This window comes from Liolophura sinensis, chromosome 6 (genome assembly GCF_032854445.1).
Source record: "Liolophura sinensis isolate JHLJ2023 chromosome 6, CUHK_Ljap_v2, whole genome shotgun sequence".
Classification (NCBI taxonomy): domain Eukaryota; kingdom Metazoa; phylum Mollusca; class Polyplacophora; order Chitonida; family Chitonidae; genus Liolophura; species Liolophura sinensis.
The window spans coordinates 46,909,744-46,927,947 of record NC_088300.1 but is presented as its reverse complement, the minus strand read 5'-3'; the positions used below and the strand labels follow the sequence as shown (position 1 = coordinate 46,927,947).

The following is an 18,204-nucleotide window of genomic DNA, read 5'->3' as shown; positions in this document are numbered from 1 at the left end:
GTTTTTTGTCATCATAGTTTTTGTTGATATATCACAGCTTTGTCATGGATTGTGTTTCATCGTCAGGAATGGGAGTATACAGGGTTTTCTATACTTGTTGCATCCATTGAATCCTGCAGAAAAAAAATAAATAAATAAATAATTCACAGATGGCGCATATATTCTACAACAGAATATAAATTGTTAATTCCAAAAAATAATCAGAAGTTCCCAGAGCCTTGTCAGGTACAATGCAAATAATAACAGCATATTGCTTATATGTGTACTTTTATGTACATGTATACATACTATACAAGACTGCAAAAGGTGTACAAAGGGTGAATAGGAACTTACTGGATGGAATGGTGAACTGTAATCAAAACTAACATCAGCATCCACAGTATCACTCGCCTGAAACTGTAAACAGAGCAGCCTGGATTAATGCCAATCCCATAATGATACATTAATTGCACATGAAAACAGATGAAGATGAGTGGCACACTGAGTTTTCAGCAAAATACATGAACACGCCCTCAGTACACTATGTTATTAATACAATGTATTACACAATTACAGGTAGCTTTGCAGAAACCATTACTATGCCTGCACAAATATTTCTAAAGTTTTTATTGAATTATTTCAGCTATACCACCTGATTAAAGATATTTATTTGATTGGTGTTTTACATCGCACACAAGAATATTGCACTTATATGATGGCAGCCAGCATTATGGTGGGTGGAAACTGGACAGGGCCCAGCAGAAACCTACAATTATAGCATGTTGCTGGCTGACCTTCCCAAGCAAGACCTGCATGAGCCAGACTTGAACTCACACTTATACTGGTGTGATGGTCAAGATATTGCGCTAGCACTGCTAGGCTACAGAGGCCACCAGGTGAGCTAAACCCATCCAAGTTGGTTTTCAGCTTACACTCTCACTTGTAAATGGTTGATGGTATATAGAATAGGCATTTAATGTTACACATTCAGCTATGGTCATTCAGTGACACAACCATAAACTTATTTACAGTTCAAATACATGTATATCCTCACAAGTTTTTTTGCTTACATCAGTCATTTCTTGTACATTTAGGCCATATACAGGGTTGTCCATTGCAGTCCTGGGGCCACCAACACCATACTGACTACTGTAATTACAAACAAAGATTTATTAAAACAAAAAACCATCATAAATAGTGAATCACAGTACTGTTAAGCATCTTTTCAAAATATACATCTGTTTGCTAAGAATTGCTTCAATTAAAGACAATATGGATCAAAATACTTTCCAGTGATATTAGTGGTCCAGCATTCTTTATATATAAATTAACTACAGAGGTTCCTCTTCAGCTGTACATGGGAAAGTCTGCCAGCAACCTGAAGATGGTCGTGGACTTGTCCTGGGCTGTGCATTGTTCCCTCCCACCATAATGCTGGCCGCCGTCGTATAAGTGAAATATTCTTGAGTACGGCGTAAAACATCAATCAAATAAACAAATAAATAAACTACAGAGGGCTAATGATTTATATGAATCAGCTACAACTAGACTGCATTTACAAAGTTCCCCAGTCATTGCTATATCATATATCATCACGGGCTGGTTTTATGAAGCATACATAGTGTAAGATAGTGCTCAGCACGGTGTCCTTTATATCTCTAAAACATACATTTCCGTGGAAGTTTTATAGGGCTAAGTGCACTTCATGAAACTGACTTCAGCTTCTCTTCCAGCCTTCACAAACAAAAATCTCTCCATACCTGTGTTGTTTGCGTCTTCTGATATAAAACACTGTTGCAACTGTTATCCCTATCAATGCCACCAAACCCAGTACGATGCCAACCGCTACCTTCCACGTTCCTAAATGTAAAGCAGAATTCACATTACTGATAAGAACGAAATCATAATCTTAACAGGAGACAGGAGAAAAAAAAACAATCAGACATATTAAGGACATACAGCTTCCATTCATAGTTATCTATGAATGTACATGTACTATGAACAGTCAATTGTTATAGCCAATGAAATTTAGACCACAAGTATAAACATCTCCAGTCCACAAGTTCTCATTTTACAATTGCAAAGGATGGTGTTGCGAGTTTGATCATCACTATCAGAGGTATCAATGCCATGGGTTTAGAGTAATGAACCATTGCTTACTTCTAGTTAACAGATGTATGGTATTCACACAAGGGCATCGGCCAGTTTTACTCACCGCTTCCTGGTTTCTGTGCAGCTTGACCCTGTGTACTGTGTAAGGCGGCCTGGCATCGGTGTCCATTGTAGGAAGTGCTGCACCTGAAATTTATTTGTTTATTTAATATTTTAATGCCATAATGAAAAATGTCTTACTTATGCACTGGCGGTCATGTTTATGTGTGGAGACAACCCAAGGGCACAGAGTAAACCACTGACCTTTGCATCTGAAATAGTCCTTTTATTGCTGTCATGTTTTATAAATGATACAAAGGTGAAATATCAGTGACAAAAGTACCATCTAATACAGTATGACACAAAGAAGCAAATTCTAAACCTCTTGACAGAATGTTTAATTGTCTAAATACTTTTGAAACCAGTCATAGGATAACCTTGATGTGTCAGAAAAACCCCAAAGTTTAATGTACCAACACAACTTAGTTCCTATGCTGTGATCATATAAAAAATGATTTAATAATGTTGACACGGGAAATTAAGAACAAAAAAAGCTGTCAGAACATAAAATCAATTACATGATGTTCTTTTCATCAATGTCCAAGTCACATGCGTCTTCATTTACCTTTTGTGTCTTATCTGGTTTCTGGGGAAAATTATCAAATTATAGGACCTAGGGTGTACAATACTCTCGGAATTTTAATGGAAGCAGATCCTGGTGGGAATACTTACTGACAAACTGGTCCATGTGCAGACATCTGACAACTGCCTCCGTTCTTACAGTAATTTGGTAAGCAGGCTGAAACAAGAACATTTCACTGTGCTCAGTATGATGTCAACAGGTTAACTGAGACTGCCATGGTCTACATGAATATTCAGTGGCCAACTATAAAGTAAATATCCATGTTGGGGGGCTGTTAAGACTTTGTTACAAAATAAAAGAGCATTTCGTGATGGTACTGCCACTAGTCTTTGAGATCATCCAAAGTTAACACAGATATCAGAAATGTATAGATCCAATGAAAAAACATATATACACTGGTAGACAGGAAGTCGAACTTTCTAATGCAGAGAACAGAATAAAACCTCAATTCTCTACATTGTTGCATTCCAACTGCAGTTTGAAAGTTTTGTTCTCATTAGGATACTGGTATATGGTTAAAAAGTTGATTTTTTGGGGGGAATGGGAATTTAGTTTGGTATGTGTGTATCAGATAAACTTTTACTCACGACTAATATTCCATTACATTCAACCTGAAGTATAAATTTCCATAGCCCAAAACTTAGCCAAGAAGAATCGTCATTTTTGCTGAAATGTATGTGTGCTTGGGTTATCTGCATGTATCACATGGCCAGGTACTGTGTTGTAATACATGTATCCATGTGCATATAACACTTTAACTACTGCGTGAAGCAGGCCCTCTGAGCTACCTGATGTAACTGTTACTTTACCTGTGCAGCTGGCCTCGTCTGAGCCGTCTGTACAGTCCTCATTACCGTCACAGCGAGTAGAGTTCTCCAGACAGATGTGTAGAGCCCCACAGTAGTAACTACCCACCACACACTCTAAACCTGCCAAAGCAATAGTACACCATGGTTAGGCCATGAACAGTAGACTGATTACAAACTGGGATGGGAGGCTGATTACACCATGCGAGTGCTTACAGAGGACCAGTAAATGTGTTTATATGATAAAACCTTCTGTGTAGATAGATTGAATTGTTCCTTTCTGTGTATGAAACTTATTGAAAATGGTTTAAATGTAATCAAAGTAAATCACAATGTAATCATCTAATGTTCTTTAATCTGAGTAGTAACAAATGTCTATCCTGCAGTTACATGGATTATGTATTAAAAAATCTTGACAGACATACTACAGCCATATTCATCCTCTCCGTGGGGACAGTCAGGGACGCCATCACAGTAAAGGTTACCAGACAAACAACTACCGTCTTGACAGGATGTTCTCCCGTGGCCGCATACATTCACCACTGGGGGCGGAGTTACAGCAGGCTTTGTCACGACAACAGGTTTGCTTCCTAATAAATATGATGAAAATGTACACCGATTCCTGATTTATTCACATGTATTTAATTGTTGCTTAATGCCTTACTTATACATACAGGAAACCATGCAGGGCCACAACAATCTGCAGGCTACTGACACACCTTCCCACATATAACAGAAGAAATTACTGAAGAACTTGCCAGTATGTGATGCACACATATTAGTGAAAAGACAAGCTAGTCCGCCCAAAGGACCACACATGCATCGTCAAACGCCTATTACAACCAAGGCCCAAGAAGCAATGACAGCTGGTGAATGTACTATCTGCCCAAGGCCGGTCTTGAACCGGCTCCTCTTTTACCTCGCAGGTCAAGGGCAGTAAACAGTACATTTTGGATACTTGATACAAGCAGTCAAAAATGTAGTAAAAATAATTAAATGAAAAGATAACAAATGCAAAAATTAAGAGGGAATTAAGGCTCTTAGAAAAGGACAGTTCTTGAAGTGCTGACCTGTGGCAGGGGACACAACTGGGGGACAGGCGTGAGGCTCATCTGACTTATCTGGGCAGTCCACCATTCCATCACATTTCCAGCTATTGGGGAAACACTCATCTTTGGGGGAGCAGTAAAATTGGTTCCAGTTACAGTTCATAATGACATCTTTCGTTGGTGCAATATCAACTTCTGAAACATCAAATTCCCAGGTGCAATGTACTTTTGCTAGGTAGTGTCGCAGATAATAACAGAATAACAATTTCACCGTACAGAAATGAACAGGAATAAATTTCATTATATCTTTTAAAATGCTATTTCTGCTGCAGGTGCCAACTTAATTCCATGCATTATTACATAGCATGTACAAGTTACCTTCACAAACATACAAAGAAAAATAACAGTACAATGCTAATGGTGTAAGACCAAATTAAAATTATACTGAAGAGGAGATGTCGAGAGGAGATACTGACCGCCAGTAGCACAGCTGGGAGTGAAGCTGACATCATCCAGGGCAATGTCCGACACGCCTGGTTTCCCGACCTGAGCCTCAAAGACAACTGAAAATGGCTGACTGTTGCCCACCAGGATGTTCTCATACTGCCACTTCTGGCCCTGGTTACTGCTGACCACCCACATTAGCTGCAGGTGACCGTCTGACGTCCGAGTGAACACCTGGCAGAAATTTAGATATTTATTTATTTGATTGGTGTTTTACTCCGTACTCAAGAATACTGCAATTATACGACAAGGGGCCAGCATTACGGTGGGGGAAAAAAGGGCACAGCCTAAGGGAAACCAATGACCATCTGCAGGTTGCTGGAAGACCCTCTCACTTACGACCAGAGAGGAAGCTTGAACTCACAGTGACCACATTGGTGAGAGGCACATGGGTCATTAAGCTGTGCTAGCACACTAACCAACTGAGCCACGGAGGCCCCCCACCTGGCAGAGAGACACAGGCACTAATGAGCTACAGGTAACGTCACAGCAGATAGAAGGATGTACATAACAGGTTTTAGTTTTAAGTCTTTATATTATGAATGTAGTGGGGATGGGGTGTGTGTGTGGGAGTCATTTTTATGAAACTATGAACATTTTCCATTGCTGAGTATTTGCACTCACAACCATGTTGGATTCATCAGAAAAGAATTTTGTGGTGTCATCTGGAGTCTGCCATTCGCTATGAACACTGGGCCACGAAATTATTTTGATAGAAATACAGCACGGTTGCGAGTGAAAGTCATTCATACATGTAACCATTTTTTTTCCAGGTCAGGCCATCTGACAATAATGACTTGTACTAAAGAATTGGAACATACAGTAACACTGTTACAGTCAGAAAACTAACTCTTGTTCTGGTGATAACAGTACATGTACATATATCACTAAAATGTACCTACAATATCACACAATAACATGAAAATCTAAGTCCTACCCTCAAGGGTCCAGTGTTATAGTCCCCATACATGTAGAACCAGAATCTCAGATAGCAGACTCCAAAGCTTGCTGGGAAAGTGGGCGTTGCCACACGAGCTACAGAGCCCGTTTCCATCTTGGCACTGTCGATGTAGATGTAGTAACCTGAAAAAGTAGACATTTACAGAGTTCTACTGATCACTGTAAGTTTCAGCACACCAAAAAATATTTTATGTGCTTCTTTTGGGGAAAAATTTTAGGACAATTAACTCAGTAAATTTCGCTCATGTTTCAACAACAAATAGGTCATTTAAAGAAATTAGCAGCAATTCTGGAATATGCTCTCCTTACCACTGGTAGTAAAGGAATGATCTGACGGGGGTCCAGTGCCTGTCTTCTGGGATTTAGAGCCTAACAACCAATCAGAATCATCGTCTTGCATCTGAGACCAGCTACAGTAGTCCATCCAAGTACTGTCCTGGAAACTACAGTCTCCTTTGTTATATCCTACAAGAAAATCAACAACACATTCATTTCTCTTATCACAATGCTGTTGACATAAGATGTACAATTGACAATATATGTATGTATTTTACTGAACTTTGTTTTCAGTGAAAGTAAATGCAGGTTTTTTTCCACAAAAAAGAGAAAGTTTTTTTCCACACTCAGAGAAAGAATAATGTTCTGACCTCAAGCAGATGTTCATAACGTTTTGACCTCAAACAGTTTTATATTATGTTTTGACCTCAAGTAGTTGTATATAATGTTTTGACATCAAATAGTTGCATAATATGTTTTGATCTCAAGCAGCTGTATATTATATTTTGACCTCAAGGAGTTGTATATAATGTTTGGACCTCAAACAGTTGTATACAATGTTTGACCTCAAGCAGTTGTATATAGTGTTTTGACCTCAATCAACTGTACATTAATGTTCTGACCTTAAGCAGATGTTCATAATGTTCTGACCTCAAGAAGTTGTTCATAATGTTCTGATCACAAGCAGTTGTTTAGAACGTTCTGACCTCAAACTCTAGCATGCCAGTGAACAACTCATTTCAAGTTGATAATCATATGAGAGATTGAACTGTGAAGCATGGATAAATCAAGAGCTCTGCAAAATATTAGTGATCAAAATTCCAGAGGATTTTGATTCCCAACGGTCAGGTTACCTAGTCACAGTTATTGTAGTGATTCCCTCACAGCCTACCCCTGCAGACCACATTATACTTACTGCAGTTGTCAGAGGATTCATCAGAATGGTCATTACAGTCAGCATTATGATCACAGAGGTAACGTTCTTCTATACACTGCAGATGATTAGCACATCGGAACTGTCCGGTAGGGCAGGACTTGACTGGCGTGCCTGGTAACAAAACAGAGATATGCTTATGCATCCACCATATGGTAAGATAGGGAGCCAATAGTGTAAGAAAGCTTAGGGTATAAAAGATAGCCATTTATTTCTTCTTCTTCAGGAAGGAAGTGCAGACCTGTGAAGAACATTAAACATGTATGTAAAATAACACTAGACGAACAGAACAGAAATTTTACATGTGTCCACTACATGTATAAACCTGCTGATGTGAACAGATGTTAGTGTGGGTGCCTGTGTACTGCCAGTCTGTAGGTACTGACTCACCTATTCCACAGTTCTGGAAGAGAACATCATCTATGGCTATGTCTCCAAATACACCGCTTTTCCGCATAGCTTTGAACTGGATAGCAAAATTGGACTGGGAGCCAATGTTGACAGAAGTTTTGATCCACTTGTTGCCCTGGTTGTCCCTGAGCTGCCAGAGGGTGGAGTAAGAACCATCCGTGCGCTTGACCACCACAGAGAGGGTCCCGATGGAGGAGCCATACATGTGGTACCAGAAGGACAGCATACAGCTGGGCGAGGAAGACTTGTACAGACCACTTTCTAGGAAAGCTGCCTCACCTGCTTGGCCAGGACCGCTGGTCTCAATGTACATGTAGTTACCTATAATCACAGACAGGTGGAAGAAAAACTCAGTCATGTCCTGCCTTAATGCCTAGGTAGATTTTTAAGAAGCAGGACGGCATCCCAAGATCATGACTAAATCCAAAAAAGCTTGAAATGTCTCTACCAATCAGAGGAAGAGCATGAAATATATGTGAGACAAAATCATGCAATAGAGCAAGATTTTCAAGTTTTATGTGTCAGTCCTATCATTTTGAACAAAATTTGCAGGATTTCACATTACATGATGAATCTGTATCCCAGAAGGAGGCCCTGATTTAAACAGTGGTCTGAAATCCAAAAGCTGCCACAAACAAAGTCGGATGGAGGTTGGATGCTAGCTAGACATTGGCCTATATACAAGTATATTGGGTGTCTGGCAATGTAAAACTGCCTAACTTAGGACGAGGCATAAAACATCAAACAAATGTAGAAAAAAATCAACACACTGAAGACATGAGCACGATAATGGATGACAAAAATATGATTCCAGGTTTAAGTCACGATCTTGCTATTAGTGCACTAATCTGTTACTGGTAACTTGTATAAGGTCAGCCACCAGCTTATAGTGTTTCCTCAGACATCTGGAACATGTGGTCCATACCAGAAGAAGATCCAGTGGTGTGATCTCCTGACGGGCCTGTTTTCCTGCTGGGTGTAGAGCCGTTGTGTCGCACCCAGTCCATACTGTCCCGTAAACTGTTCTGCCAGCCACACTGACCCTTCTCAAAGTCACAGCTGGATCCTGAAAGACCAAGAGGATTAATGTAAACACATGCACCACTTTGATTATACTCTTTGGCTAACCACGAGCAATATGTGGCTTTTGTGGATGTGCTATGATGATACAGCATTAATATTTAATTTTTCTGCATTGTTATGCAGTCATTTTATGGTAAAATGAGGCCCTATTGCAATTTACTTATGTAAGTAAAGTGAGTATGCACAATAATTAAACTTATCCATACAGGAAGAGTATTGCAAAGAAAGTCAGAAATATTAAAGCAATATTTTGTGGATAATTTTTATTTTTGTACATACTTTACTTTAAAGCAAATGATGTTAAGGCACAAATAGTCGAAACCATGACATTATAACATTGAAAAAAATGTGTTTTCCAGCAATCCTAATGCTTCTGAATCCCAGAAATTGAGCAGGGCATTAAGTCACAATGATCCTTACCGCATTTACTCTCATCACTGCCGCCATCTTCACAGTCGTCAAAGAAGTCGCATCGCTGAGCCTCTGTGTAGCAGTTCCCGTTAGAGCAAGTAAATCTGTCCGCCCCACAGCTGCCCGGTGTAGTGGAGGGTGGAGTGGGCTGCCCTGGGATAGATCCTGGGATACAGGTCAAACATTTCCAGTAAAGAGAACATTCAGTTAAGACAAACTGTCAATCAAAAATATTGCAAGCAGACAAAGAAATGGTTACACACACACCAGAAACCTTTGATAAGGTCTCACAGACATGTAAAAAATTTAGTTAAATTTTGTATATACAATGCAGCTATAAAGTTGTGCTGCAGATAAACAAATTGCCAGTCAAAATGGCCCCAAAAGTGCATCAATCTTTATCCTACAACAGAGAAACTGGTCATATACACTGGATAATCCAACCACAGCAAGTTATACTGGGACGTTGTCATCACGTCTAAAAAAACATTTCTACACAACACAATACAGAACACAAAAATTGCAATAGTTTGGAAGTTGTCACACATAGTGCAGTCTCAAATTCTGTGACTTCTGTTAAAAATAAAGTATAACATCTGTAAAAAACTTTGTAATAAATTATAAAATGGTCAGCCTACCTCCCCTCTCACAGCCAGGAGTGAGAGAGATGTCATCAATAGCAATGTCTCCACTGTTACCATCTCCACGGGTTCCTTCTATTACAACCTGTTCCCATCAAATAAACAACTACAATAAATTTCATATCATAAAAATGATATTTTGTGTCTATTTATTTACTGAATTGGTGTTTTATGCTGCACTCAAGAATATTCCCCTTATATAATGGCTGCCAGCATTAAGGTGGGAGAAACCCACAACCACCTGCAGTTTGCTTCCAGACCTTCCCAAGTACGATTGGAAAGGAAGCCAGCATTATGATGGTTCATGTCAAGAAAAACACAGATAAACAAATACAATATGAAATTAATGTTTTCTTGGCTTTTTTTTTATTAGCATCACAAAACTCCACAGAATCAACAGGTTAATGGTTCTCAGTGACCTGCAACTAGTTCACCACTAGCACACCTTTAGTTGATGACACGTCTTTGTACCTGCATGTAACCCAAGCAAACCCAGAAAACCGATCTTTTGCTGTATTATACCAAACAGTGGAAACACGAGATTCAATCCAAGTCCTTTGCAGTTGGAGACAAGTATGTTATATCATGACATGTTCCCATCTGTACTCCCTTGTCACACATATAAATATCCCATACATTGAAGTTAAATAACATTATCATAGGCTATTACATGTAATTTCATTAGTGTGAAGTTTTCAGGTCATCTGGCATGAATCCCTTGTTCCTCACATTGCCTCACCTGGTAATCCCCAGTCTGGGCCACAGAGTTGGTCAGATCGCAGTCAGCAAGGTACCAAAAGTCATCTAGCTGAGTGTTAAGAACCTTGAGAAGGACGAGACCATTGGAGAAGTAGCCAAATCGCTTCATGATCGTCAGTGAGCCCATGTTCTTCCCCTTCATGTGGTACCAGAAGCGCAGCTGACAGAGTAAGATTAAAACCAGATGTTACAGGATCACATTTGGATTTATACATAGTAAATAATACACTAGTGTTTGTCTACAGGTTGTCAACGACTAGGTACGCATAAACATCATTGTTTGTGGTAACAATCTACATGTATACTTTTAAATCCATTCACAAAGACTACAAACTCAATCAAAATGGAACAAACATTTTTTTTAACAGTTTCATTTGACTTTAATAGATTCATTTGACGAAGCTCATTAAATAATGCAAATTAATATGATAGATAATAGCACCTAAAAAGAAACATGGTATAGATTTAAAAAAAATAAATAAATAAAAAGGATGATATTAGCATAAAAAGTGTTAAAGCAAAAATAAATGTCTCCGCAGACACCTATATATTTACCCTGCAGTTCTTTGAATTTCCCTTGACAGCAAAGGAGTCAAGCCTTGCTTTATCACCTGCTTTTCTGGGTTTAGATGTCTCTATGTACATGTAACTTCCTGGAAGAACAGACAAGTACACAAAAATGTAAACAAACACAAACACACGTGCTGTGCACAATGAACCCCCAAAAAGAATAAAAAAAGAATGTCCATCAAAACAAGTAATAGATGGTGCCTTTGGAAAATACTACATCACATTTGCCCTATCTTCCTACTTATTGTGATCTAATTCTTTTTTATTTGATTAATGCTTCTATACACAGTTGCCGTCCTCATCGTGGACACTGTGACTGTTCCATTTTGCTAATAAACAGGGGGGTTGGGTTGTGCCGTCAGAAGGCCTGCTTTCTTCAAAATCTGACAGCTCACATTTTCTGAGCACAAAGGTAAAATGAATTCACATATAATTGGTGAGGTAGTTAAGTTTAAAGGTGAAATATTTACCATTACCGACATCATGCTGCCAACTGGCACTTATCCCGTGAATGAGATATAAAGAGATGGCGAAACATCAAACATCTAGGTACTATATTTTGATACGCTAGAGGACGCTCGTTCTCAAACAGAGGACAACAATTGTCTGCTGTGCATTATGTGGGTGATTTAAACATGGCAAACTACGTTTTATTTCTTAATTCAAGAATGTATTTTCAGTGTACATTGATGGTGTTCATTTTACAATATCACTTCCCTTCTAGAAAGCATCCTGTCACATGAGGAATAAGTCGCTTCAATAAATAGTTGGATGACTTTGTAGACACATACATCTTTGGATGATAAAATCTACTCCGGTATAAGGTATGCAAGTGCAAGCAAGCTACATGTACACAAAGAATATGCTAGTTTTTGATTTATTTTATTTATTTGATTGGTGTTTCTGCCATACTCAGGAACATTTCATTTATACGAAGGTACCCAGAATAATGGTGGGAGGAGGTCGGGCAAAGCCCAGGTGAAACTCGCAACCATCTGCAGATGCTGGCAGACACTTCCCACATACATCTGGAGAGGAGGGCAGCATGAGCTGGACTTGAACTCACAGTGACCGCATTGGTGAGAGGCTCCTGGGCCAATGCACCGCGCTGTCACACTAACCAGCTTGGCCACTGCTGACTTTTGATAATTTAATTTCAGTCTGATTTACCACTAGGAGTCCTGGTCGTGTGATCAGTGGATGGTCCCGTTCCCACGGTGCGGGTCATTCCCTGTCTCAGCGTCCAATCAAAATCATCGTCCACCTCATTTGTCCAATCCTGGCAGATGCCATGCTCAAAGCTACATCTTCTGTATGTGAAATCACAGGTCTTCTCCTGCAAGTCACCATACAAACATTTACTTTGCTTATAGGCCTAATATATTTCAACATCTGAACACGTCACTTATTAAACAAATTTGAGAGAATCTATTTACAAACAAAAGGTCTTTCCTGTATAAACCCAACTAGTTTGCCTCAATATAAAAAGATACATGTTGCAAGTTTTAGATCACTGGCAATACTACAGTGACTATAGTATTTCATTTAATATAGATAATATTAAAAATGCACTGGAATTGCAAAAGTAAATCAAATTATTTTGATGCTTTTTCATTAAAAGAAAATTCAGAGAAATCGATGGTACTGGTATTTAATTTGTATTCAAATGCAGTGAAGTACAATTTACACACAATAATCTATACTGCTAACATAATTTTATATATGCACACATATAAATTGATTTGTCTGATTGGTGTTGAACACAATGCTCAAGAATTATTCACTTCTATGACGGCAGTCAGGTGTATGGGTGGCATATGTACATATGGTATTTGAATGTCCACTGGTTTCTTCACCATCATCAATGAATAGGGCTAAATCAACAGGCAATCTCAAGTCCTTAATCAAATACAACAACACTCAGCCTTTTTAAACTGCATGCAAGGTTATTGGTATTGAGTAAGTAAAACAAGCCGGTTTCCACTTAATAGCATCATGTAACAGCATCTACTCACATCTTCATCCGAGAAATCACCGCAGTCATTGGCGTAGTCACAGACGAGGGAGGGGTCGATACAGACATCATTGGCACAGTGGTGCTCAGCTGCCTTACATCCATCAGGGGACACCTGTGGCACGTCACAATTTATGAACGCCAGGTCGTCTACTGCGATGTCTCCACGGTACGACCAGCCACGGTTGGCTTGAATGACCAGCTGAGCATGCATCTGACTGCCCACAAACACCAAGGCCTGGTTCCAGGAGTCTCCAAGGTTACCAGACTCCATCCACACCTGTGTCTTTTTGGTTCCTGTGACGATGTACACGTGAAGTTCACCAGTACTCAGCCCATTCATGTAGTACCAGATGTTGAGGGTGCAGTGTGGGCCTGTCTGGCCAATCTGGGAGGAGACCAGCTCAGTGGTGTCGTGACGTGCTCCAGGGGAGCTATCTGCCCACAGGTACCAGCCAGAGGTTGAGCCCTTGGTGTGGTCACGTAATGGCCGGTAGTCTGTGTTTGCCTTGGTGCGACCTTGGTCAGCTTGCCAATGGTACACCTGGTCTGGATTGTTAGACACTGTGCTGTTGATTTGCCATCCACAGGTGTCACCATTTGTGAAGGAGCACTGCGGTAGAGCTGCAAAGATAAAGGAATGTCATAAAATTTATTTATTTTTAGATTTTATAAGTCACGCTCAGAAACATTTCACTCATACCAATCTAGTCAGGATAGCTGCAGGATTAAACACAAAAATAATACTCTTTACCACAGAACCAGTTAGACCATGTCAATTTCGCAAAATTTATATGAAGATTTAAATAAATCTAAAAATCAAAATGTTTCCAGGATGTCTCACAAAAAAAAAGGTCCTGATTACATGTAGAACAAATGTTTTTTTTCACATCTTGAGCTCCTTAACCACAATCATATTCTTTTTTTATCATCTTTTGTTTAAAAGAGCAAGCAAATGGTTGGAATACATGTACTTACTGCATCCAAACTCATCCGTCTTGTCAGCACAGTCTGGGTGGAAGTCACACTTCTTCTCCAGGCCTATACACAGACCATCTGAGCGACAGTTGAACTGTGTTTGTGGGTCACATTTATTAGGATGACTTGTTGTTGAGGAAGGGGTCACTGTAGTGATGGTGGGTGGAGTTGGCAAGGGTGAAGCACCAAACTTACATCCAGGAGTGAAACTCACATCATCTATGGCAATATCTCCTTGGAAACTGTCTCCAACCTTGGCTTCAAAGATAAGCTGGAAATTCGTGTTTATTTTCAGAGGGATCACTGCCTGAATCCAGTAATTACCTTGTGAACCCGCCCAATTCAACACCTGCTTCGTAGGTGGGCCACTGTTATACTGGCGGTAGTAGACGTTCAGCTCATTCACGTGCTGACCAAACATGTGGTAGTAGAACCTCAGCTTGCAGTCCGACTTCAGGGTAGCAAAGATGGGTGGAGTGAGGAGCCATGCTTTCTGGTTGTACCTCTGAGGACGAGATGTCTCAATGTACATGTAATAACCATCGCCTGTCCCCAGGGTGTGATCTACAGAGGGCCCTGTGTGCACTGTTGGAGTTTTGCCTTGTTTCCTGGACCAGCTGAAGTCATCCTCAACTCCGTCCTGTCCCTGTATGAGATCTCCAATCCCTGACTCAAAGTTGTACTGCTTGTAGCTAACACAGGTGGTTGAAGTCTCGTCAGAGTTGTCCCCACAGTTGTCTACCAGATCACACAGGTGATCCTTGTCAATGCATGACTTTGATGTTGTACAGTGAAATCGAGGATAGGGACAGTACTCCATAGGAGGGTTAAGAGCGCAGTCAATAAACTTGATGTCATCCACGGCTATCTCAGCGTTAAATGTCTCGCTGAACTCTCTTTTGATGAGAAGTGTGAAGAAAGTGGATCTTCTGCCGATGCCAACAGTGATGGTGTTCCAGGAATCACTCTTATAGACAGAGCTCTTCCACAGGTTGGTCAGCTCCGTGCCAGTTTGCATGTACAGTGACAAGGTTACAGGAGTTGATCCATAGATGTAATAGGCAAACTGAACTTTGCAGTCAGCACTGGCAGTGATGTACACAGGACTCTTCAATTCTGCCGTTTTCCCATTCAGCATTCCAGGGTTGATGTCCTTTACATACATGTAATGTCCGCTGGATGTCCGTAATGTATTATCGTAAGTCGGCCCTTCTCCATCCTCTGCCGTTTTTCCACTGCCCCTCGTCCAGTCTAACTTGTCCACTACAGTTTCCCCCCAGCCACAGCTGTCTTTCTCAAAATCACACAGGAATGGGCATCCTCCTTCATCAGAGTCATCTGTACAATCAACCTGGAAGTTACACTTCTTGGTGATGTCTATGCAGGTGTGGTCTCCACACTCAAACTGGTTAGGCAAACAGTTTCCTGTGGTGGTGGGAATGGAAGGGGTTAGAGAGTTAATTGTATGTGGCAATCCACAACCAGGGGTGAAGGAGATGTCATCAATGGCCATCTCAGCTATCCAGCCCACTCCTACAACCCCTTCTAGGATTACCTCGAAGGCTGAGGTGCTTGGTAAGTTAACCTCAAGTCTCTGCCATGTTTTCCCCTGGTCGCCCTTTATGGAGCTCATTAACTGTTCCTGGCTGCCGAATCCTACTGTGTAGACGTTCAGAGTCCCAGCATGATGTCCATTTATCCTATACCACAATCTAAGAGCACATGTTCCTGAAGGTTTGGGCAGGGACAATGTCAAACGGGCGGTGTCATTCTGCACCCTAGGGGAGGAGGCGTCCAACCACAGGTACCTACCCTCTACAGACCCAGTGGTGTGGTCTTGTTGAAGACTAGGGTTGAATGAGGAGACTGGTTTCCTGCTAAATGTCCAGTCAAACTGATCATCCTTGCTCTGTCTCCAGCCACATGTATCCTTTTCAAAGTCACATTGGTAGTACAACACACACGTTTTATCAGCCTCGTCCGATGCATCACAGCAGTCTGTCTCGTAGTCACACAAGAGGTCCTGAGGGACGCAGTGTCCGCTAGCACAGCTGTACTGACCTAACAGACACTTGGCTGGGGGCAGATCATATTCGCAATCCTGGAACATGATGTCATCAACAGCAATGTCACTGGGGGAGACAGATCGAAGCACACCCTCAATAATCACCTGGAACTCTGAGGCACACTGGGGGAGAGGTATCTGAGCCTGTTTCCAAACATCTAATGGGGACGTTGAAGCACTGAACACCTGTCTTTCTCTGCCTCCTGATCTCAGGTAAACATTAACCTGTCCTGCACTCTTACCATAGGCATGATACCAGAATGACACGTTACATGTTAACCCAGCCTGCATGAACAGTGGGCTGAAGAGTCGGGCCTTGCTTTGGGCATCTGTAGAGGGTGGGCTGATGACAGCATAATGCCCCACCGCAGTCCCCAGCGTGTGGTCCTTAGCAGGACCAGTGCTTTGAGCCACACTCCCCCCACTTGAAATCTTCCAATCATAATCATCACCTACAGTTGGATTTGTCCAATGGCAAAAGTCTCCAGATTCGAAGTTGCATGCTGATGGACACATAGTTTCGTCTGACTTGTCAGAGCAGTCTGGTCTGAAGTTACAGAAGTCAGAGGATGGTCGACACTCTCCACTGGCACACTGGCGTTTGTTTGCTCCACAGACTGAGGGTGTGACTGTTACCAGGGAGGCAGGCGGTAGAGTTGCTCTCAGAGCTACCTTACAGCTTGGAGTGAAGGAGATGTCATCAATGGCGATGTCCCCTTTGTACAGCTCCCCTCTCACACCTTCTATAACAACTTCGAAGTTCTTGTTGGAAATCAGGTCCAAAGTCTGACGTTTCCACTCATCCGAATTGGTCTGCCTCATTGTCCACAGCGGCACCAGCTCTCCTCCATCTTCTGTTCTCATCGACACAGTGACACCTTTATCGTGAGCACCCACAATGTGATAGAAGAATCTCATCTGACAGTCCCCAGAGTGAGCAGGTTGAAACACCACACTGTTCAAACGGGCTCGTAAATCCCCAGTTTGCTTGGGTGCAGGGTTGTCAATGTAGATGAAGGAACCTGACTGGTTATTATAGGTGTGGTCTCTGTCCAGTGCTGATCCACTTGCCTGTGTGTTACCCCGTCCTCGCTTCCAATCAAAGTCATCTTCATCTTCTTGGGTCCAATGACAAAAACCAGACTCAAAGTCACATCTCTCCATGTAACTACCGCAGTTCTTTTCATCAGTCCTATCACCACAGTCATCCTGGAAGTCACAGACCAGAGATTGGTCCACACATGTTCCAGCCTTACAGGAAAACTGAGAGTCACTACAGATTGTTGGTTGCGGGCGGTTACAACCAGCAAAAAGTATCTCATCAATGGCCATGTCTCCAGCAGACTGAATATGAATGGCTTCAAAAACAAGCCTCACTCCTTGAGGGTATTCGCCAATGCCAACTGAAGCAGATTTCCAAGAGTCCCCTTGATCTCCAAATGCAGACCACAGCAAAGTTCTTTTGAGCAAACTGGTCGGACTGATCTCTGGGGGAGCTGCATAAAGTCTCATTATTCCCTTGCTGTCACCCTTCTTATGATAGCCAAAGCGAATTTCGCAAGTGGCACTGACTGATCCGAGGAGTGGAGATACCAAATCAGCTCTGCCATACACAGCACCCTTTGTAGAATCTACAAACATGTACCACTTGGTATAATCATAGCCAGACGCAGGGCCTGAGACTGGAGAAGGTGTGGAACCTTGATGCCTTTCCCACCTGTAAATACCTGCGCTGTTGTCTTCCCAGCCACACTGAGATGTCTCAAAGTTACATACTCCACAATTCTCTTCATCGCTTTGATCAGCACAGTCCATGGTAAAGTCACACCTCATGGTAGAGTTGATGCATCTAGATTTGTCACTACACTGCCATGAGGATGGGCCACAAGGATTAGGTGTTGTTGATGGGGTCAACTGGGGTAAAACTGTAGGGATAGCTCCACTGTACTGGTTGCAGCCAGGGTGAAGGT

At 41.4% G+C, this 18,204-nt stretch overlaps 1 protein-coding gene and 1 long non-coding RNA gene across 2 annotated transcripts in view; both read right to left on the bottom strand.

Moving 5' to 3' along the window:
* Positions 1-7: 7 nt before the first annotated feature.
* Positions 8-1,131, bottom strand: LOC135467632 (uncharacterized). Its single transcript, XR_010444167.1, has 3 exons — positions 1,050-1,131; positions 334-396; positions 8-113 (listed from the first exon to the last, which is right to left on the bottom strand). It is a non-coding gene; the product is annotated as an uncharacterized LOC135467632 (long non-coding RNA).
* Positions 1,132-1,696: 565 nt separating this feature from the next.
* Positions 1,697-18,204, bottom strand: part of LOC135467268 (MAM and LDL-receptor class A domain-containing protein 2-like) — a 147,268-nt gene continuing 130,760 nt past the window's right edge. The window contains 19 exon segments of the mRNA XM_064745034.1: positions 1,697-1,839; positions 2,195-2,277; positions 2,863-2,929; positions 3,583-3,702; positions 4,005-4,169; positions 4,650-4,823; positions 5,105-5,306; positions 6,070-6,215; positions 6,402-6,557; positions 7,285-7,416; positions 7,693-8,034; positions 8,639-8,779; positions 9,217-9,372; positions 9,846-9,933; positions 10,588-10,767; positions 11,163-11,260; positions 12,348-12,513; positions 13,193-13,815; positions 14,170-18,204. Of these exon segments, the coding sequence (XP_064601104.1) occupies positions 1,697-1,839; positions 2,195-2,277; positions 2,863-2,929; positions 3,583-3,702; positions 4,005-4,169; positions 4,650-4,823; positions 5,105-5,306; positions 6,070-6,215; positions 6,402-6,557; positions 7,285-7,416; positions 7,693-8,034; positions 8,639-8,779; positions 9,217-9,372; positions 9,846-9,933; positions 10,588-10,767; positions 11,163-11,260; positions 12,348-12,513; positions 13,193-13,815; positions 14,170-18,204 (7,217 nt within the window).